Source organism: Canis lupus, chromosome X (genome assembly GCF_003254725.2).
Source record: "Canis lupus dingo isolate Sandy chromosome X, ASM325472v2, whole genome shotgun sequence".
NCBI classification, from domain to species: domain Eukaryota; kingdom Metazoa; phylum Chordata; class Mammalia; order Carnivora; family Canidae; genus Canis; species Canis lupus.
This window is the reverse complement of record NC_064281.1, coordinates 120985383-121005706: the sequence shown is the minus strand read 5'-3', so window position 1 is coordinate 121005706 and position 20324 is coordinate 120985383. Positions and strand designations below refer to the sequence as shown.

The window sequence follows — 20324 nt, the reverse complement described above, 5'->3', positions numbered from 1 at the left end:
ATTCTGACAGTAGTGAGATACTATTTCATTGTAATTTTGAATTTGCATTTCCCTGATGATGAGTGATGTTGAGTATCTTTTCATGTGTTTGTTAGTCATCTGAATGTCTTCCTTGGAGAAATGTCTTTTCATGTCTTTCTGTTTTTTAACCAGGTTATTCATTTTTGGGGTGTTGAATTTCATAAGTTCTTTATATATTTTGGATACTAACCTTTTATCAGATATGTCATTTGCAAATATCCTATCAGTCCATAGGTTGCCTTTTAGTTTTATCGATTGTTTCCTTTGCTGTGTAAAAGCTTTTTATTTTGATGTAGTCCCAATAGTTTAGTTTTGCTTTTGTTTCCTTTGCCTCAGGAGACATATCTAGAAAAATGTTGCTAACAGTTGATGTCAAAGAAATTACTGCCTGTACTCACTTCTAGGATTTATATGATTTCAAGTCCCACATTTAGGTCTTTAATCCGTTTTGAATTTATTTTTGTGCATAAGAAAGTGGTCTAGTTTCATTTTTTTTTTGCTTGTTGCTATCCAGTTTTCCCAGCACCATTTGCTGAAAAGACTGTCTCTTTCCTATTATATCTTCTTTCCTGCTTTGTCAAAGATTAGTTGACCATAGAGTCAAGGGTACTTTTCTGGGTTTTCTATTCTGTTCTATTGACCTATATGTCTGTTTTTGTGCTGGTATTATACTGTTTTGACTACTAAAGCCTTGTAATATAACTTGAAGTCTGCAATTATGATGCTTCCATCTTTGCTTTTCTTTTTCAAGATTGTTTTGGCTATTTGGGGTCTTTTGTGGTTCCATATGAATTTTAGCGTTGTTTGTTCTAGTTTTGTGAAAAATGCTCTTGATATTTTGATAGGGGTTGCATTAAATGTGTAGATTGCTTTGGGTAGTATAGACATTTTAACAATACCTATTTCAGTCCATGAGCATCGAATGTCCTTCCATTTCTTTGTGTCATCTTCAGTTTTCTTTGTCGTTGTTTTATACTTTTCAGATTACAGGCTTTCAACCTCTTTGGTTAAGTTTTTTCCTAAGTATTTTACATTTTTAGTGCAACTTTAAATGAGATTGTTTTCTTAATTTCTGTTTCTACAGCTTCATCATTAGTGTATAGAAATACAACAGATTTCTCTGGATTGATTTTAGCCTATCACTTCACTGATCATTTATCAGTTCATGTAAGTAGTCTTTAGGGCTTTCTATACAGTCTCATGTAATGTGCAAATAGTGAGAGTTTTACATCTTCCTTTTTGATTTAGTTGCTTTTTATTTTCTTATGTTGTCTAATTGCTATGTTTAGAATTTATAGTATTTTGAATAAAAGTGGTGAAAGTGGACATCATTTTCTTGTTCCTGACCTTTGAAGAAAAGCTCTCAGATTTTCCCCATTGAGGATGATGTTCATTGTGGGTTTTGCATATAAAGCCTTTATTATATTGAGGTATGCTCCCTCTAAACCTACTTTGCTGAGAGTTTTTATCATGAATGGATGTTGTACTTTGTCAAATGCTTTTTCTGCATTTATTGAAATGATCGTATATGGTCTTGATACATTCTCTTATTGATGTGATGTATCATGTTGATTGACTTGCAAATATTGAAACACCCTTGTATCCCAAGAATAAATCTCACTTGATCATGGCAAATGATTTTTTTTAAATGTGTTGTTGAATTCAGTTTGCTGATATATTGTTGAGGATTTTTGCATCTATGTTCATTAAGGATGTATACCTGAAGTTCTCTTTTCTAGTGGTGTCTTTATATGGTTTTGATATCACAGAAATGATGGATATGTAGAATGAATTTGGAAATTTTCTTTCCTTTTCTATTTTTTTTTGGATAGTTTGAGAAGAATAGTTATTATCTCTTCTTAAATGTTTGGTAAAATTTACCTATGAAGCTCTCTGGTCCTGGACTTTTGTTTGTTTGGAGTTTTTTTTTTTTATTACTGATTTCATGTCATTGCTGGTAATCATTCTGTTCAAATTTCCTATTATTTCCTACTTCAGTTTTGGTAGGTTATATGTTTCTAGGAATTTATCCATTTCTTCTATGTTGTACAATGTTTTGGCATATAGTTTTTCATAATATTCTCTTAAAATTGTATTTGTGTGATGTTGTTATTTTTCCTCTTTCATTTCTGATTTGTTTGAGTCCTCTCTCTTTTTTGATAAGTCTGGATAGAGGTTTATCATTTTATTTTATTTAAAAATTTTTATTTATTTATTTATTATAGTCACACAGAGAGAGAGAGAGAGGCAGAGACATAGGCAGAGGGAGAAGCAGGCTCCATGCACCAGGAGCCCAACGTGGGATTCGATCCAGGGTCTCCAGGATCGTGCCCTGGGCCAAAGGCAGGCGCCAAACCGCTGCGCCACCCAGGGATCCCGCATTTAAAAAAAATCTTTGCAAAGAACCAATTCCTGGTTTCATTCTACTATTTTTTAGTTTCTATAACCTTTCTTTCTTTCTTTCTTTCTTTCTTTCTTTCTTTCTTTCTTTCTTTCTTCTTTCTTTCTTTCTTCTTTCTTTTTCTTTCTTTCTTCCTCCACATTGTTTGTTTGTTTGTTTATTTATTTATTTATTTATTTATTTTATTGGAGTTCAATTTGCCAACATAAGGCATAACACCCAGTGCTCATCCCATCAAGTGCCCCCCTCGGTGCCTGTCACCCAGTCACTCCCACCCCCCGCCCACCTCCCTTTCCACCACTCCTTGTTCATTTCCCAGAGTTAGGAGTCTCTCATGTTCTGTCTCCCTTTCTGATATTTCCCACTCATTTTTTCTCCTTTCCCCTTTATTCCCTTTCACTATTTTTTATATTCCCCAAATGAATGAGACCATATAATGTTTGTCCTTCTCTGATTGACTTATTTCACTCAGCATAATACCCTCCAGTTCCATCCACGTCAAAGCAAATGGTGGGTATTTGTTGTTTCTAATGGCTGAGTAATATTCCATTGTATCCATAGACCACATCTTCTTTATCCATTCATCTTTCGATGGACACCGAGGCTCCTTCCACAGTTTGGCTATTGTGGACATTGCTGCTATAAACATCAGGGTGCAGGTGTCCCGGTGTTTCATTGCATCTGCATCTTTGGAGTAAATCCCTAGCAGTGCAATTGCTAGGTCCTAGGACAGATCTATTTTTAACTCTTTGAGGAACCTCCACACAGTTTTCCAGAGTGGCTGCACCAGTTCACATTCCCACCAACAGTGCAAGAGGGTTCCCCTTTCTTCACATCCTCTCCAACATGTGTTGTTTCCTGCCTTGTTAATTTTCCCCATTCTCACTGGTGTGAGGTGGGATCTCATTGTGGTTTTGATTTGTATTTCCCTGATGTCAAGTGATGCGGAGCATTTTCTCATGTGTTGTTGGCCATGTCTATGTCTTCCTCTGTGAAATTTCTGTTCATGTCTTTTGCCCATTTCATGATTGGATTGTTTGTTTCTTTGGTGTTGAGTTTAATAAGTTCTTTATAGATCTTGGATACTAGTCCTTTATCTGATCGTCATTTGCAAATATCTTCTTCTATTCTGTAGGTTGTCTTTTAGTTTTGTTGACTATAACATTTATTTCTAATCTAATCATTATCATTTTCTTTCTTCTGCTGGTTTGGGATTTTGTTTGTTATTTTTCAGCTCCTTCAGATATAAGGTTAGGTTGTTTATTTGAGATATTTCTTGCTTCTTGAGGTAGACCTGTATTGCTATAAACTTCCTTCTTATGGTCTTTGTTTTATTGTCTGTTTTGTCCAGTATACTTATTGCTACCCTGGCTTTCTTTTCACTTCCATTTGCTTGATAAATGTTTTTTCCTTCCTTTTCTTTCAATCTGCAGGTGTCTTTAGGCCTGAAATGAGTCTCTTGTAGGCAGCATATAGATGAATCTTTTTTTTTTTTAATATACTCTAATACTCGATGTCTTTTGATTGGAGCATTTAGTTCATTTACATCTAAAGTAATTATTGATAGTTACGTGTGCATTGCCATTTTGCTACTTGTTTTATGTTTTTTTGTAGTTTTTCTCTGATTCTTATCTCACTTGCTTTCATTGTTTACTGGCTTTCGTTAGTGATATACTTGGAATCATTTATTCTACACATATCTATTACTGGTTTTTAATTTTGATTTGTGGTTACTATTACATTTGTATATAACGTCTGCATATAGCATTCTATATGAAATTGATGGTCACTTAAGTTTAAGCCCTTTCTTTACTCCTCTACCGCCTCCCCATTTTTAGGTATATGGTGTCATATTTTATATCCTTTATTTTGTGAATCCCTTGACTGATTTTTATAGAAATAATTATTTGTACTACTTTTGTGTTTCTTATTTTTCATATTCTCACTTATGTCTTTCCTTTCTATTCAAAGAATCCTCTTTCATATTTCTTATAGGGCTGGTTTAGTGCTCCTGAATTCCTATAGTTTTTGTTTGAGAAATTCTTTACCTCTCCTTCTATTCTGAATGATAGCCTTGCTGGATAGAGTATTCTTGTCTGCAGATTTTTCCCTTACAGCACTTTGAATATATCGTGTCACTGTATTCTAGCCTGTAAAGTTTCTGCTGAAAAGTCTGCTCATAGCCTCACAAGGTTTCCTTTGTGTATAACTGTCTCTTTTCTCTTGATACTTTTAGAATTTTTTCTTTTTCACTACTTTCCCCCATTCTAATTGCTACGTTTCTTGATGTGGACCTCCTTGGGTTAAATTTGTTGGGGGATCTTTGTGCCTCATGGATCTGGATAGCTGTTTCCTTCCCCAGATTTGGGAAATTTTCAGCTATTATTTCTTCAAATAAAATTGCTGTCTCCTTTTTCTCTCTTCTGGTATCCCAATAATATGAGTGCTATTACACTTGATGGAGTCGCTCAGTTCCCTAAGTCAACTTGTGTATTTTTTTTCCTCTCACTTAAGTAATACTCAGGTTGATTTCTTTCCTGTTCTCTGGCTTCCATTTCACTGATTTGTTCTTCTGCTTCATTTATCCTGCTGTTTATTCCATCAAGTATATTTTTAATTTCATTTATTTTGTTCTTCAACTCTTATTGGTTCTTTTTTATTTCTTTGTTATGGGTCGCACTGATGTCCTCTACTCTTATCTCAAGTCCAGGGAGTATCTTTATGATCATTACTTTAAATTCCCTTTCCAGCATATTACTTATGTCCATTTTGCTTAGGTCTCTTGCTGTGGTTTTGTCCTCTGCTTTTATTTGGGACATATCCTCTGTCTCCTAACTTTATATAACTCTCTGTGTCTGTTTCTCCCTGTTAGGAAAGTCAGCTGTGTCTTCTATTCTTAAAGGTAGCAATTGCCCTGCAGTGCAATGTCCCCTGTTCTCTATTACCTGACACTTCAGGGAGTGTCCTCTGTGTGTGTTGCCCTTGCCCTGCTCTTGGGTCCTGGTGCACCCCCTTTAGTCATCCACAGAGGTTCTCTTTGTCTGTTGTGGGTAGTGTTTGGTCCCAGCCACAGCAGAGCACATTTTAACAAGGAGTGTGCTGGTCTGCCTGTGAAATGAGACGTCCTATTGTTGGTGGAATTGAGGCCCTGCAAAATGTGTGGGTCAGGAGATACAGTGTTGGCAGTGTTTTTGCCAGTCTTCTGGGGATGGAGATCTGCAGCAAGAGCACTGAGGCAAGCATGACTGGGAAAGGTGGGTCTGTTGAATCATAGGAGGCCAGGGCTTGGTGTAAGCATGAGAGTAGGGTGTGTAGGTGGTGGGCTGGTTATTGTAGATGGCTGTGTGTTTATGCTGGGGTGGGGAGGGGAGTGGCACCTGCCAGCTCCCTTTGTTCCTGGAGGAGTCTACCTGCGATCCCTTCCTCTCTGAAATATGCTCTGAGATGGGTAAATAACTCTCTATCCCATATGTCTAGCAGTAGAAATGTGGATCATGGATATGTGTGTTATCAACTTGACAATCTACTGCCAAACTTTTCTCTAAGGAGTTTGTGACATTTTAGACACCTGCCAAGAGTGTAGGAGAATTCCTTTTGCTTCATATCTTTGTCAAACTTGATGTTTATGAGACTAAAATTTTTGTCAATCAATGGAGGTGTAATGAGAATTTATTATGGCTCTAATTTTAATTTCCATGATTACTAATAAAACACTTTTTCTTGAAAACAATATTTTGTAGTTCCTCTTTCGTGAAGTACCTCTTCAAGTCTTTTGTCCATTTTTGTTATTGGATTTTCTCTCTTTCTTATGGTATTATAGGAATTCTTCACATATTTTAGATGTTTCTTTATTTTTTTTTTAATTTAAATGTATGTTGTGTGACAAGAATATACCATTTTATGAGCTTCTTTTACTCTTTTTCTTACGTCTTTTGATGAACAGAGCTCTGAATTTTAATATGTTGTTTTATTAGTTGCTTCCTTTATAATTTACACTTTGTGTATGCTTAAGAAATATTTTCTTACTTTAGTTTGTGAAGAAGTTCACTTTTATTATGTGGTCTTATAATTTTGACTTTCATGTTTAAATCTTCAACCCACCTTTAGTAAATTTTTTCATGCTCTTGGTAAGGTTCCAATTTAATTGTTGTATGAGGTATGAAAATAAACAATGATCTTAGCACCATTTATTGAAAATCCTGTATTTACCAGACAATTCTTCAGTGCTACCTCAGCCATAAATCAAATGTCCATATATGCCTAGATTTTTTTTTCCTGAATATACTTTTCTCTTTGCCTCTCCTGGCATCAATACCCTTCTGCCCATTACAATTTTTAAAATCAATCTTGATATTAGTAGAAAAAATCCTGTTACTGTATTCTTCTTTAAGACTTCAGAAAGAGGGACACTTGGGTTGCTTGGTGATTGGGTGTCTGCCTTTGGCTCAGGTCATGATCCCGGAATCCGGGATCAAGTCCCGCATTGGGCTCATGTGAGGAGCCTGCTTCTCCTTCTGCCTATGTCTCTGCCTCTCTCTCTCTACTGTCTCTCTCATGAATAAATAAATCTTTAAAAAAAGACTTCAGAATGATATTCTTGGCCCTTTGCATTTCCATGCAAAATTTTAGAATCAGCTTGTCAAACCTGACCAATCAGTCAAAAAATAAACTGAGCAGTATTGACAACTTGACAGTATTCTGTTTAAAGTTGTATTTCTGCATTTATTTAGGTCTTCATCATCTCTTTACATTTTATAGTTTTATCTTACAGAGGCGTTGTACATCATTTGTTAGATTTATTTATAGGCCTAGGTGATTTTTAAAATTGAAATATAATTAGCATGCAGTGTTATATTAGTTTCAGGTATACAGTATAATGTTTCAACAATTATATATATATATATATATATATATATATATATATATATATTACTCCGTACTCATGATAAATGTGCTTTTAATCTCCTTTATCTCACCCATCAACCCCAACCACCTCCCCTCTGGTAACCACCAGTTTATTCTCTGTATTTAAAAGTCACTTTTGGTTGTTATTTGCCTGTATTTTTTTTCTTTGTTTTGTTTCTTAAATTACACATGAGTGAAATCACACAGTACTTCTCTCTCTTTCTGACTTATTTCACCTAACATTATACCCTCTGGGTTAATCCGTGTTGTTGCAAATAGCAAGATCTTATTCTTTTTATGGCTGATTAATATTCCATTATGTATGTATGTATGTGTGTGTGTATACACACACACACACACACACACCATGTCTTTATTCATTAATCTATGGATGGACAGTGGACACTTGGATTGCTTCCATATCTTGGCTATTGTAAATAATGCTTCAATAAACATAGGGGTGCATATATCTTTTGAAAATAGTTTTTTGGTTTTCTTTAGTTAAATACCCAGTAACAGAATTACTGGATCATATGATACCTCTTTTTTTTAAGATTTTATTTATTTATTCATGAGAGACAGAGAGCGAGCGAGCGAGAGAGAGAGAGACAGAGACAGAGACACAGGCAGAGAGAGAAGCAAGCTCCATGCAGGGAGCCCGACATGGGACTTGCTCCCGGGACCCCAGGATCACACCCTGGGCTGAAGGTGGCGCTAAATCACTGAGCCACCTGGGCTGCTTCATATGATACCTCTTTTTTAAATATATATATATATATATATAAATTTACATTTATTTATATAAATTTATATATATATAATTTACTTTTATTGGTGTTCAATTTGCCAACATATAGAATAACACCCAGTGCTCGTCCCGTCAAGTGCCCACCTCAGTGCCCGTCACCTATTCACCCCCACCCCCCGCCCACCTCCCCTTCCACCACCCCTAGTTCATTTCCCCGAGTTAGGAGTCTCTCATGTTCTGCCTCCCTTTCTGATATTTCCCACTCATTTGATCCCCTTTCCCCTTTATTCCCTTTTATTATTTTTTATATTCCCCAAATGAATGAGACCATATAACGTTTGTCCTTCTCCGATTAACTTATTTCACTCAGCATACATAATACCCTCCAGTTCCATCCATGTCAAAGCAAATGGTGGGTATTTGTCGTTTCTAATGGCTGAGTAATATTCCATTGTATCCATAGACCACATCTTCTTTATCCATTCATCTGCCGATGGACACTGAGGCTCCTTCCACAGTTTGGCTATTGTGGACATTGCTGCCTAGAAATATCGGGGTGGAGGTGTCCCAGTGTTTCATTGCATCTGCATCTTTGGAGTAAATCCCCAGCAGTGCAATTGCTGGGTCGTAGGGCAGATCTATTTTTAAATCTTTGAGGAACCTCCACAGTTTTCCAGAGTGGCTGCACCAGTTCACATTCCCACCAACAGTGTAAGAGGGTTCCCCTTTCTCCACATCCTCTCCAACATTTGTGGTTTCCTGCTTTATTAGTTTTCCCCTCCTGCTTTGTTAGTTTCCCCCCCATATGATACCTCTTAACTTTATGTTATACCATATGGATTTTAAAATTAAATATATAATTATTCATCTTGAGAATTTGATTTCTGGGTATTAATTTTGTATCCAGCTATTTTGATAAAGTCTTTTACAAGTTATAATAATTTATCTGTTGATTATATAGAATTTTCTATATACACAGTCATAGAATATCCAGGTAATGAGTTTTGTTTCTTCCTTTCCAAACTACCTCTTTTCTTAGTCTTATTTTCTTCTGCTACCTAGGACTTAGAATAGCAGTTGCATTATGTCCCTGATTTCAAAGGGACAGTTTTTATAATTTTTCTTTTTTGGTATGTTGTTTTCTATATGTTGTTTTGTAGATTCCCTTCAATAAATCAAAGAAATCCCCTTCTAGTCTTACTTTGATTGATATGGTCATAACTTAAAAAAAATCTGTTGATGTAGGTGAATTTTATTAATTAATATTCTAATATTCAACATTTTGAATATCTAGGATAAGCCCTATTTGGCTATGATGTATTATTCATTTTACATATTGTATACAATTTGCTAAATTTCTTCTGGATTTTTACTGGTAATTTTCTGTTCTCATGCTGTCATTGTCAGGATTTGGTATTAAGGTTATGTTAATCTAGTAACACAAATTTAGAGATGTTGTACCTTTTGTTATTTTATGAATAAATTTACATATAATTTACATTATTTCTTCCTTGAGTGTTCAGCAAAACTCACTGGCTAAATCATCTGGGCCCTGGGTTTTCTTTGTGGGCATATTTTTTACTACTATTTCCATTTATTTACTGTTTACAGGACTATTATTTTCTCTAATTTCTTGATTCTGTTTTAGTGAGTTATATTTTTCTAGGAATTTGTTCATTTCATCTAAATCTTCAAACGAGTTGTTAGAAAGTTGCTGAACTATGCACATGATCTGCTTCTTAGTTATTTTCAATGAATCAACTTTTGGCTTTCTTAATCATCTCTTTTATAAATTATTTATTTTCTATTTCAAAAATTGATGATCCATCTTTATTAGTATCTTTACTCTATGAGCTTATTTTGATCATCTTCTTCCCTCATTAAGTTTTTTTTTCTTTTTGATATACAGGCCATGTCTTTTTCTTTAAGTACTGTTAGCTGCATACCCTAAGTTTTAATAGTGATTTTGGTTTTGTGCATTTATGATGTTCTCATTTGTATTTTGATTTTATTTGGCCATGAGTTTCATGTATATCCATATCCTATGTATATATATCCTATATTATTTTAATCATTTGAAATTTGTAATTTATTTTATAGTCTTGTACATTTTTGTAAATATATCCAGTGAGATAAAAAAATAAGGTGTATTTTTGCCATCAAAGGATACAGTATTCTGTATATTTCCCATTGTTCAGATTTGTTATTCATCTTGTTAAAATCTTTTCTATCCTGATTTTTAAAAGCTTTCTAATGTGTCAATTTCTGAAAGAGGTATGTTAAGGTACTCCATTATGGTCATAGATATGTCTATGTTTCTTTGTAGTTCTTTCCATTTTTGCTTTACATATTTTAGAGCTGTGTTATTAGGGATGCCTGGGTGGCTCAGCAGTTGAGTGTCTGCCTCTGGCTCAGGGCGTGATCCTGGGGTCCAGAATTGGGTCCTCCATTGGGCTCCTTGCAGAGAGCCTGCTTCTCCCTCTGCCTATGTCTCTGCCTCTCTTTCTGTGTCTCTCATGAATAAATAAATAAAATCTTTAAAAAAATAATAAAGCTGTCTTATTAGATGTATAGAATTTTATTATACTTGTTAAATTGAACCTTTTACCATATGGAATTTTCCTCTTTATCTTTAATAAGCCTTTGAATTATAGTCTTTACTTTCTGAATATTAAAAAGTGTTTTGGTTAATATTTGCATAGCATTACTTTTTACTTTTACTTTCAATTTTTCTGTTCCTTTGTGTTTGAGATATGACTCTTATAAACAACATGCAGATAATTTAGTTTTAGTATTTTTAATCTAGTCTGATAATCTTTTTATTTCAAATGGGCCTTAGAGACTAAAGTTGCTAATATATCTGAGTTAGAAACTACCATCTTTTAATGTTTTCTATTTAGCATGCTTATTTTATGTTTTTTCTTTTATTTCTTATTTTGATTGGCATTTCTTAAGTCATTTTATTTTTTCTCCTCTTCTAATGTAAAAGATATGCAATCTGTTTCTATTTATATGTAACATGTGTCCTGCTAAGATATACATTTGACTTTTCAAAGTCTTTTTATTTCCAGAAGTTATATTTGATTCTTTTTCAAGTCTCCTGGTTTATTATTCATAATATTCTGTTCTCTGCAGATGTTTTAAGCTTTTATGGGTAGAGGTTATAGATATTTCATCATTCGTGTCTGATAGGGGATATATTTTGAATTGTATTAATCCCAAGCCAGGGAACCTAAAGTTTTAGAGGGTTCCCTCTAAAGGGGAAGCCCACTAAGAAGATAGAATAGAAATGGCCAGAGGTGTAGTATAACTAGGGTGGTAATATGGAGTTTAAGGAATTTCAGAGGAGGAGGTTGTGGCCAGTGCTGATTTATGTTTTTCCAGGCAGGTACAACAGAGTAAGAGAGAGGCAAGTGTGTTGAAGATACATACCAGAGAATGATTTTAATGATATTAATTATAGACTATGGGGATCCCTGGGTGGCGCAGCGGTTTGGCGCCTGCCTTTGGCCCAGGGCGCGATCCTGGAGACCGGGGATCGAATCCCACGTCGGGCTCCCGGTGCATGGAGCCTGGTTCTCCCTCTGCCTGTGTCTCTGCCTCTCTCTCTCTCTCTCTCTCTCTCTCTCTCTCTCTGTGACTATCATAAATAAATAAAAAAAATAAAAAAAATTATAGACTATGTATATAACAAGTACTGCAAGAAAGGAAATAACATGAAGGTGATGATGGGCAATTTGAAGGTGGTGGGATCAAGGTATTACAGATTGGGAGGGTAGAAGAATTGACAGTAGGGTTGAGAGGATGTGGTCATATAGTTATTTGAGATCATGGATTTGTAATGACAAGATTTAGTATTTGACCATGAGAAAGTTTGACTGGATTAGGGTGAAGCCGAGGCTCATTGGAAGGCAAGAGGTCAAGGAATTGACCTGCATTTTATAGTGACCAAAGATTACTATATGTCAAACATAATGCTTAATTCTGCCCACAAATTATTCCATTTAATTGTCATAACACTCCTGTATGGCAGTATTATCATTATCAACATTTTATAGAGGAGAATGTTGAGTCAAATCATTCACCCAATGTCAGGTTTCTGTGTGGTATGTCAAGAATTGGCACTAAGATGTTTCTGGCTCCAGAGCTTTTAATAATGGTAGTACTTTGAGGCTAAGTGGAATTAGATGGCCTTAAATGAAACTGTTGTTTCAAACTGAGGCAACAAAATGTCAGAGTTTTGTAGTATGTGAGTAGCAACAATTGCGATGCCTCTGTTTAGGTAAAGTACTGGCAGATAGTGCCTCATAGCATCCAAGTGGGGTGCTGGTGGGTAGAGTGTTAGTATCTGGTAGTTTCTAGGCACTGAGGTAAAGAAGTTTTAAGAATCCCATTTGAAGTCCATGCCTTTTACATAGTAGATGCTCAAAAGTTTGTGATAAAATGAATTTGTATGTTGACAGGATCTAACAGCAAACTCATCCTGGTAGCAGGTCTTTTTTTTATTTATTTTGAAGATTTTATTTATTTATTCATGAGAGTCAGAGACATAGGCAGAGGGAGAACCAGATTCCCTGCAGGGAGCCTGATGTGAGACTCTATCCCAGGACCCTGGGATCATGCCCTGAGCCGAAGGCAGATGTTTCAACCACTGAGCTACCCAGGCGTCCCTGGTAGCAGGTCAGGTATTTTATGTATATTATTTAATCTAGAATTAGATTATGAGTATTATTATTCCCATTTTACATTGAAGTAGGAAGTCTTTTAAAGCCTAACATGACTAGTATTTGGTAATGCTGAGTAGTCTCTTGATCTGGTAGTATGAAGGTGATCTTTATACTATTTTACCCCATTTATGGATGTGACTTTTTCAAAATAACATTCATTAATTAACTATTTATTAAGTATACATTATTTATTAGGCATTCTTCTGTGTATTGGGCATATATATGTGAATAAGATAAGCAAAATTCCTTGTCCCTGTTGGGCTTGTATTATACTGGAATAACAGACAATAACAAAAAACATGAAATATATCTTAGAAGTGCAAATGATGAAAAATAGAGCAACTGCATAGGAAGTATCCAGGATGTGAAGAAAGATTGAAATTTTAGATAGAGTGAAATTTTAGATAGGCCTCATTGAGAGAGGTGATCTTTGAGCAAAAACATGAAGTGAGAGAAGGAACAAACTATGTGGAAATTAGATGAAGAACATTCCCAGTGGAGGCAAAGGCCCTAGAGCTGGAACATGCCTGATATATCCAATTGGCAGCAAGGAGGTCACAGTGGCTGAAGTGGAGTGAGTAACAGAGGATGGTAGAAGAGGATAAGGTTAGCCAGCTATTTGGAGATTAGATCCTGTAGGTCCTTGTAGATCATAACATGGCTTTTGACCTGGGAAGCAATTGGAGGATTTTGAGCAGAAGAGAGACATGATCTGACTTAACACTTTTAAAGTTCACTCTGTTATATAGAGAAAAGACTTAAGGAAGCAAGAGCAGAGTCAACAAGCCCAATTAAGAGGCTTTTACAATGATTTCAGCAAAAGATGCTGAGCCCAAGTAGTAGCAGCAGAGGTGATGACCAGTGGTTTTATTTTGGATATGTTTCTTTTTTTAAATTTTTTTTATTTATTTATGATAGTCACACAGAGAGAGAGAGAGAGGCAGAGACATAGGCAGAGGGAGAAGCAGGCTCCATGCACCGGGAGCCCAATGTGGGATTCGATCCCGGGTCTCCAGGATCGCGCCCTGGGCCAAAGGCAGGCGCCAAACCGCTGTACCACCCAGGGATCCCTGGATATGTTTCTTTTTAAATGGAATACCAATGAGACTTGTTGATGGATTGAATGTGGGATATGAGATTAAAAGAGGAGTCAAGAATGATATCAGGGTTTTTACTTTGAGCAAATGGAAGGGTAATTACTGTTACCTGAGATTAAGGGATTACAGGGGGACAGTGTTTTTGTATGTGTGCGGAGGTGAATGAATATCTGAACCTCAGATTTTAACATGTTATTTCTCAGACATCTAAGTGCAGGTGTGGGTTTCAGGACATATCTTGGATAGAGATATTAATTTGTAAGTTTATAGATAGTATTTCCCTCTGGTTTGTTACTTGTACTCTCCTTTAGATCTTGAGCAGAGTGAATTGGTTGATCATTTGCTATTTTGGCTGTGCAATCAGGTATTATGGTGGCTGGAGCATGTGTCATAATTGTATGTTCATGTACCATGGATAATCCATTCTAACACCAAGATTATCTGAGCCTGCACAAAGGTTATCCCCTCCTATTTCATAGTCAACCTGCTTCTTTCACAGGCATCTGCTATTGTGCCCATGGTTATCTGAATATGCTTATTGTTTGTAAGTTCATATGTCATTGGTGTTTATCCATGTGCTGTACTTATAGGAGCACATGTCATGGTTGTCTGCTTTTGCAATGTGGCCTGGCTTCTTTATACTAATTTTAAAACTAGTATTAGGGTTACATTCTGTTTGTGCAGCATAGTTGTTTAAATATCCATGGCATTATATGATGTTCCTTTACTGTAATTTTCAGTTTATTCACCATGGATGTGTGTATGCTATACTTCTTTGTTCATATGTTATAGCTAGCTCTTTACTATTGGTCATCATTACTAAAGAGATACTAGTTATTCATTGTGGCCACATGCATCTATATCTTATCTCTCTACTGCAGTGAGAAAAATTTTGAGCATGTCTGCTTACTCTTGGACCATGCCCTTCTGTTCCTGCACCATGGCAGTCTACTCCACAAGTATGGCCATCTACTCCTAAACAATGTCACTTAATTCCTGATCATGGTTGCTATGATACACACAGTGTGTGCACACATTATGGTTAAGGACTGATATACCAAATATCTCTAAGCATACTATAATTATCTATAGCTACATGGATACTTTATCATGTTTAAAGACTTTAAAGTATTACAGTTTTTGCACTACGGTCTGCTGTCTTACAGTCCTTGTTTGCTCTTCTTTGCTGGTCATCTGAGCATGTGTCATGGATACATGTTCATTTAATACTAGTTACTGCTAATGTGCCACATTTCTGTGTATACATGCCACAGTTGGTGACTGTTTTGTAGCTATTTGCTAACTTGCTAAGGCTACCTGTTCCAGTACAATTTTTTTAATTAAAAATTTAATTGTGGTTAAAAAGCACATAAAAATCTTAACCATTTTTAAATGTGCAGTTTTTTATTTTTTATTTTATTTTTATTTATTTTTTATTTATTATTTATGATAGTCACAGAGAGAGAGAGAGGCAGAGACACAGGCAGAGGGAGAAGCAGGCTCCATGCAGAGAGCCTGACATGGGACTTGATCCAGGGTCTCCAGGATCATGCCCTGGGTTGAAGGTGGCACTAAACCGCTGAGCCACATGGGCTGCCCTAAATGTGCAGTTTAATAGTGTTAAGTATTCACATTATTGTGCAACAGTCAAGTGGCATGCTTTTGATCATGTATAATGTCTTAAGGAAGTGTTTACCAAGGTTCTGTTGTCTTGTTCGGTGATCATTAGGCTCACGTACTTTGGTTTTCTGACATATAGTGTGATCAAATGGTTTTATACATACATGTCTTCACATGCATTATAATAATGATGTTTGTTAACAAAATGTTATGGTAGTTGGAGGACACATATTATGTCCAACCTCCTCTATATGTGACGGCTGCCTTCTCATAGTTATGCAAACATGTACCTTAGTCTGAGTATATATAACATTGTTGTCCTCTTATGCATCATATGATATATCATAGTTTTCTTCTTCCAAATCATAAACGTTTGCTTCTGTATCATTTGCATCTATTCTTAGTGTGAGAACAATTGCTGCTTGTTTACCATAATCATGATCCATAGTATAGAGTAGGATAGTGTAGTTGAGCACACACTATGGTTTTCTTTGCTCATGCAGCATAGCTGTTTTCTTCTATACACAGGATTATTGCTCATATACTTAGGTTTTCTGAGGATCCATCATAGTTCTTTTTTATATTCCATGGGTTATTTTTGCATTTTGGGCTTCATACCGTGTACCAAGTGTTTTTGTTCCTATAGGGTAATTGTCAATTTTGTATTATGATTATTTGAGCATTAACATTTGTCATGTAATCATACAACATTAGGGTATGCTAAAGCACTGTGGATGGTTAAGCATATATCATGGTTACTGTTCATACTACAGCTGATTTTCATGCCCCAGAATCATCTGCTCATGTACCATATTTTCTTACTTATATACTATGCTTTTCTGAACTGTACTGTTTGTTCATTTCTGTAAAATAAGCATTAACTCTTGTGTAGTTACTGAATCATGGATGCCACAGCCTATATATTAGATTTACCATAAAAATTTGCTGTTTTTGTAAAACAAAAATTGTCAAATATTGGCAATTTTATAAGATACAACCTAATTTTATGACTATTTTTATCTGTAATGTGGACACTTTCTCATGTCAAAAGTTCATCTTCTCCAGTATCATAGTTTTCTATGCCTGTACCAGATTCTGTTGAGAGAGAACCATAGCTCGTGTATTAAGAATATGAAGATTATACCTTGATAAATTAAGAGGCACAAGCCACCCATATGAGGTCGACAGGTAGCTCCCCCAGCATCTGAGCTTCCACTTTGGGGAAGTGAAAACCCTGGGATTGTTTTGATTGCAGGTGCAGTTTTAATACATTCACACATAAAAAGTAAAGTCACAAGATTTATTTACTTACAAATCCCACAATTGGGCAGTAAAATGAGCTGGGGGGAAGGTCAGGTCATAAGCTAGCAAGAGATAGAAAGCAGAATTACGAGCATCTATTACTTATAAAGTGGTTGAGGTGGAGATCACTAACTTTTTGTGGGCTCAACTCTAAGGGGTTATTTTTAAAAGATACCTTGGGAAAAGCAAAGCAGAAACTTGTGGTGGGAATCCTAAGCTTGGGTCCTTATCTAAATGTCCAGACTCTGGGTATGTGCAAGGTTGCCATACTGTAAAATGCCTAGGCAACAACTCAAGAATAGATGTTTTCTCATCACAAAGATTCAAGAAGACAATTGAATATAGAGCCTAGTGGCTACTTTTTTGGGGGTGGGATAAATTTAAAAAGACTTGTTCTTCATTTTCTCATCAACCGTAATAGCTCTCCAGCATGTATCTGTATTACATATTAGTCAATTGCATAAACTTTCCTTGGAAAAAAAGTTTTTAAATCCTTTCTTTCTCACTGGAAGTTAAACCACTGATATAACTTAAAAAGAATATGATATTGGGTCAGAATTAGGTCTCCTTTAAGTGGGCAATGTATCAGATTCAAAGAAGCCATAATCTTCAGAGAGAGCAAGAAAGTGCCATTTTATATTGTTTTTTTCCTTTTTTTTTCTTGTGCTATCCAAATGAGAAGTCTTTTTTTTCAAATAAATTTATTTTTTATTGGTGTTCAATTTGCCAACATACAGAATAACACCCAGTGCTCATCCCGTCAAGTGCCCACCTCAGTGCCCACCACCCAGTCACCCCCACCCTCCGCCCACCTCCCCTTCCACCACCCCTAGTTCGTTTCCCAGAGTTAGGGGTCTGTCATGTTCTGTCTCCCTTTCTGATATTTCCCACTTATTTTTTCTCCTTTCCCCTTTATTCCCTTTCACTATTTTTTTATATTCCCCAAATGAATGAGACCATTTAATGTTTGTTATATTGTTTTTTTTTAACTCCATGTCTTAGGTAAATGTCCACCAGTCCAGAGTTCATAAAATAGCCTTGAACATAGGCAAATCTAAATCACGTAATTCTATCATCAGTATAATTTGCTGGCCTTTTTGAGTCTTCTGTACTAGGAGAATAGACTTGGATTTCTTATGTTGTGGCCCCTACATGGAGTTAACTTTGCCCTCAAATATCTTTACGGGGAAACATCCTATTTCAGAGGAAACAGTTCATCTACTCCAAGACCTTTGATCTTTTAGAAAATTGCTTAACTGTATTGAAATGAGAATCAATCTCAAAAATGCTATAGAGTTCAGGTCTTATAATATTCTCTACAATACTACACAGTTAACTATGGCAAAGATATTTGTGAGTAAAGATAAAATGGGATTTGGGGAAAATAAAATGAAGACATGAGAGATTCTTTTAAACTCTTGGATTATGAAAAAGTAACTAAAGCTGAGAGGAAACAGGGAAAGAGATGAAACTGCCACCTAAGACTGAATTAGTGATTTAGAGCTCTTTACTCTTTCTTGAATGGGTTTTGGTATATTCAAGAAAGGAGTTTGTTGGGAATGAATTTTGGTGGCATTTATAAACCGAGGAAAGGGGATTGTCATATTAATCATTTAGTAACTAGATACTAGGGAAGTTAAATGACTCTAATACAGTTGAATAATATATATATTTTTTTACCTTGTTTTTTTTTTTTTTTTTTTTTTTTTTTTTTTTTTTTTTTTTTTTTTTGTCTTCTACTCCTTTTTCTTCCTCTTTTCCCCAAACACAGATCTCACAGGTCTCTCCAAGTTGTTGCCTAAGAAGATGATAGTCACACAAATGAGTCACTTCTACACAATCATCCTTGGGCTTCTTTTCCTGATTAATATTTTTCCTGGAACAACTGGCCAAGGGGAATCAAGACGACAAGAACCTGGGGATTTTGTGAAGCAGGATATTGGCGGGTAAGAACCCTTACCTCTTAAAAAAAAAAAAAAAAAGAAAACTGTGATAGATTCTTGCCTTAAACCAAAACTTTTTATTTTTTTCCTAGATGAACTCAGGTACACTAGTTCCTGCTGCTTAAACATTATATATATATATATATATATATATATATATATATATATATATATATATATTTAAAACATCAACTCAGACTCTCAAAGTAGAAATAGATCTCAAAGGTCTTCTTGAGCAGCTCCTTAGTCCATGCTGAAATTCCCTTTGCAACATCTTAAAAGCACTTCTCTCCAGCCATTTGCACTCAATTGTTTTTTTTTTCTTTCTTAGATCTTCAACTTGTCCCTTTTTATTTGCTGTGTCTTATTAGCATATAAATGTGATCTAGAAGCTCCCATGTTAAGTTTGAAAATCTGCCCTCTAAATAGTGCCTTAAGTATTTCCTCTTTTTCACACTCCTACTTTCTGACAAAACAGTTTTCTTTACTTTCTCTACTTACCTCTCATCCATTCTTCCCATGCTGCTGCCTGACTTCCAAGCTCATGACTTTTTTTTTTTTTATTGGTGTTCAATTTACTAACATACAGAATAACACCCAGTGCCCGTCACCCATTCACTCCCACCCCCCGCCCTCCTCCCCTTCTACCACCCCTAGTTCGTTTCCCAGAGTTAGCAGTCTTTACGTTCTGTCTCCCTTTCTGATATTTCCCACACATTTCTTCTCCCTTCCCTTATTTTCCCTTTCACTATTATTTATATTCCCCAAATGAATGAGAACATATAATGTTTGTCCTTCTCCGACTGACTTACTTCACTCAGCATAATACCCTCCAGTTCCATCCACGTTGAAGCAAATGGTGGGTATTTGTCATTTCTAATAGCTGAGTAATATTCCATTGTATACATAAACCACATCTTCTTTATCCATTCATCTTTCGTTGGACACCGAGGCTCCTTCCACAGTTTGGCTATCGTGGCCATTGCTGCTAGAAACATCGGGGTGCAGGTGTCCCGGCGTTTCATTGCATTTGTATCTTTGGGGTAAATCCCCAACAGTGCAATTGCTGGGTCGTAGGGCAGGTCTATTTTTAACTCTTTGAGCAAGCTCATGACTTTTAAGCAATCCCTGCAACCAAGATAGCCAATGTTGGCTCTGTTACTAAAATGAACACTTATTTGTTCTTATATTACTCAACTTTTTATTTTTTACTTTTTTAGCAGCATGTAGCAACATTTAGCATTGTTTATTCTTCCTTCCCTCCTTAACTTCTTTTTTTTTATGAAATAACACACACATATATAAACATGCATAACATAAAAATATGTGGTTTAACAATAATTCTTTTACTTCAGAGACATCACAATTCTCTGTTTCTTAGATTAAATTCTTTAGAAAAAAAAAGAAAAAAGAAAAATAAATTCTTTAGAAGCAGGGCCTAAGACAAGTATTCAAAAGCGAATAATTTAGAGTGCTCTAAGAGAAACTTGTAAATGAAGCAAGGAAAGCAACATAGAGAAGGGGAAAAGGTAAACCAAAGATGTGATTTCACTTGAAGAG

General features: G+C 35.6%; 1 protein-coding gene across 2 annotated transcripts in view; it reads left to right on the top strand.

The window, feature by feature from the left end:
• Positions 1–20324, top strand: part of GABRA3 (gamma-aminobutyric acid type A receptor subunit alpha3) — a 309468-nt gene that overhangs the window by 63257 nt on the left and 225887 nt on the right. For both annotated transcript variants that reach the window (XM_025460685.3, XM_025460684.3), the window contains exon 2: positions 18593–18767. In XM_025460685.3, coding sequence (XP_025316470.1) covers positions 18628–18767 — 140 coding nt within the window. In that variant the 5' untranslated portion in view covers positions 18593–18627. The remainder of the gene's footprint in view (positions 1–18592; positions 18768–20324) is intronic.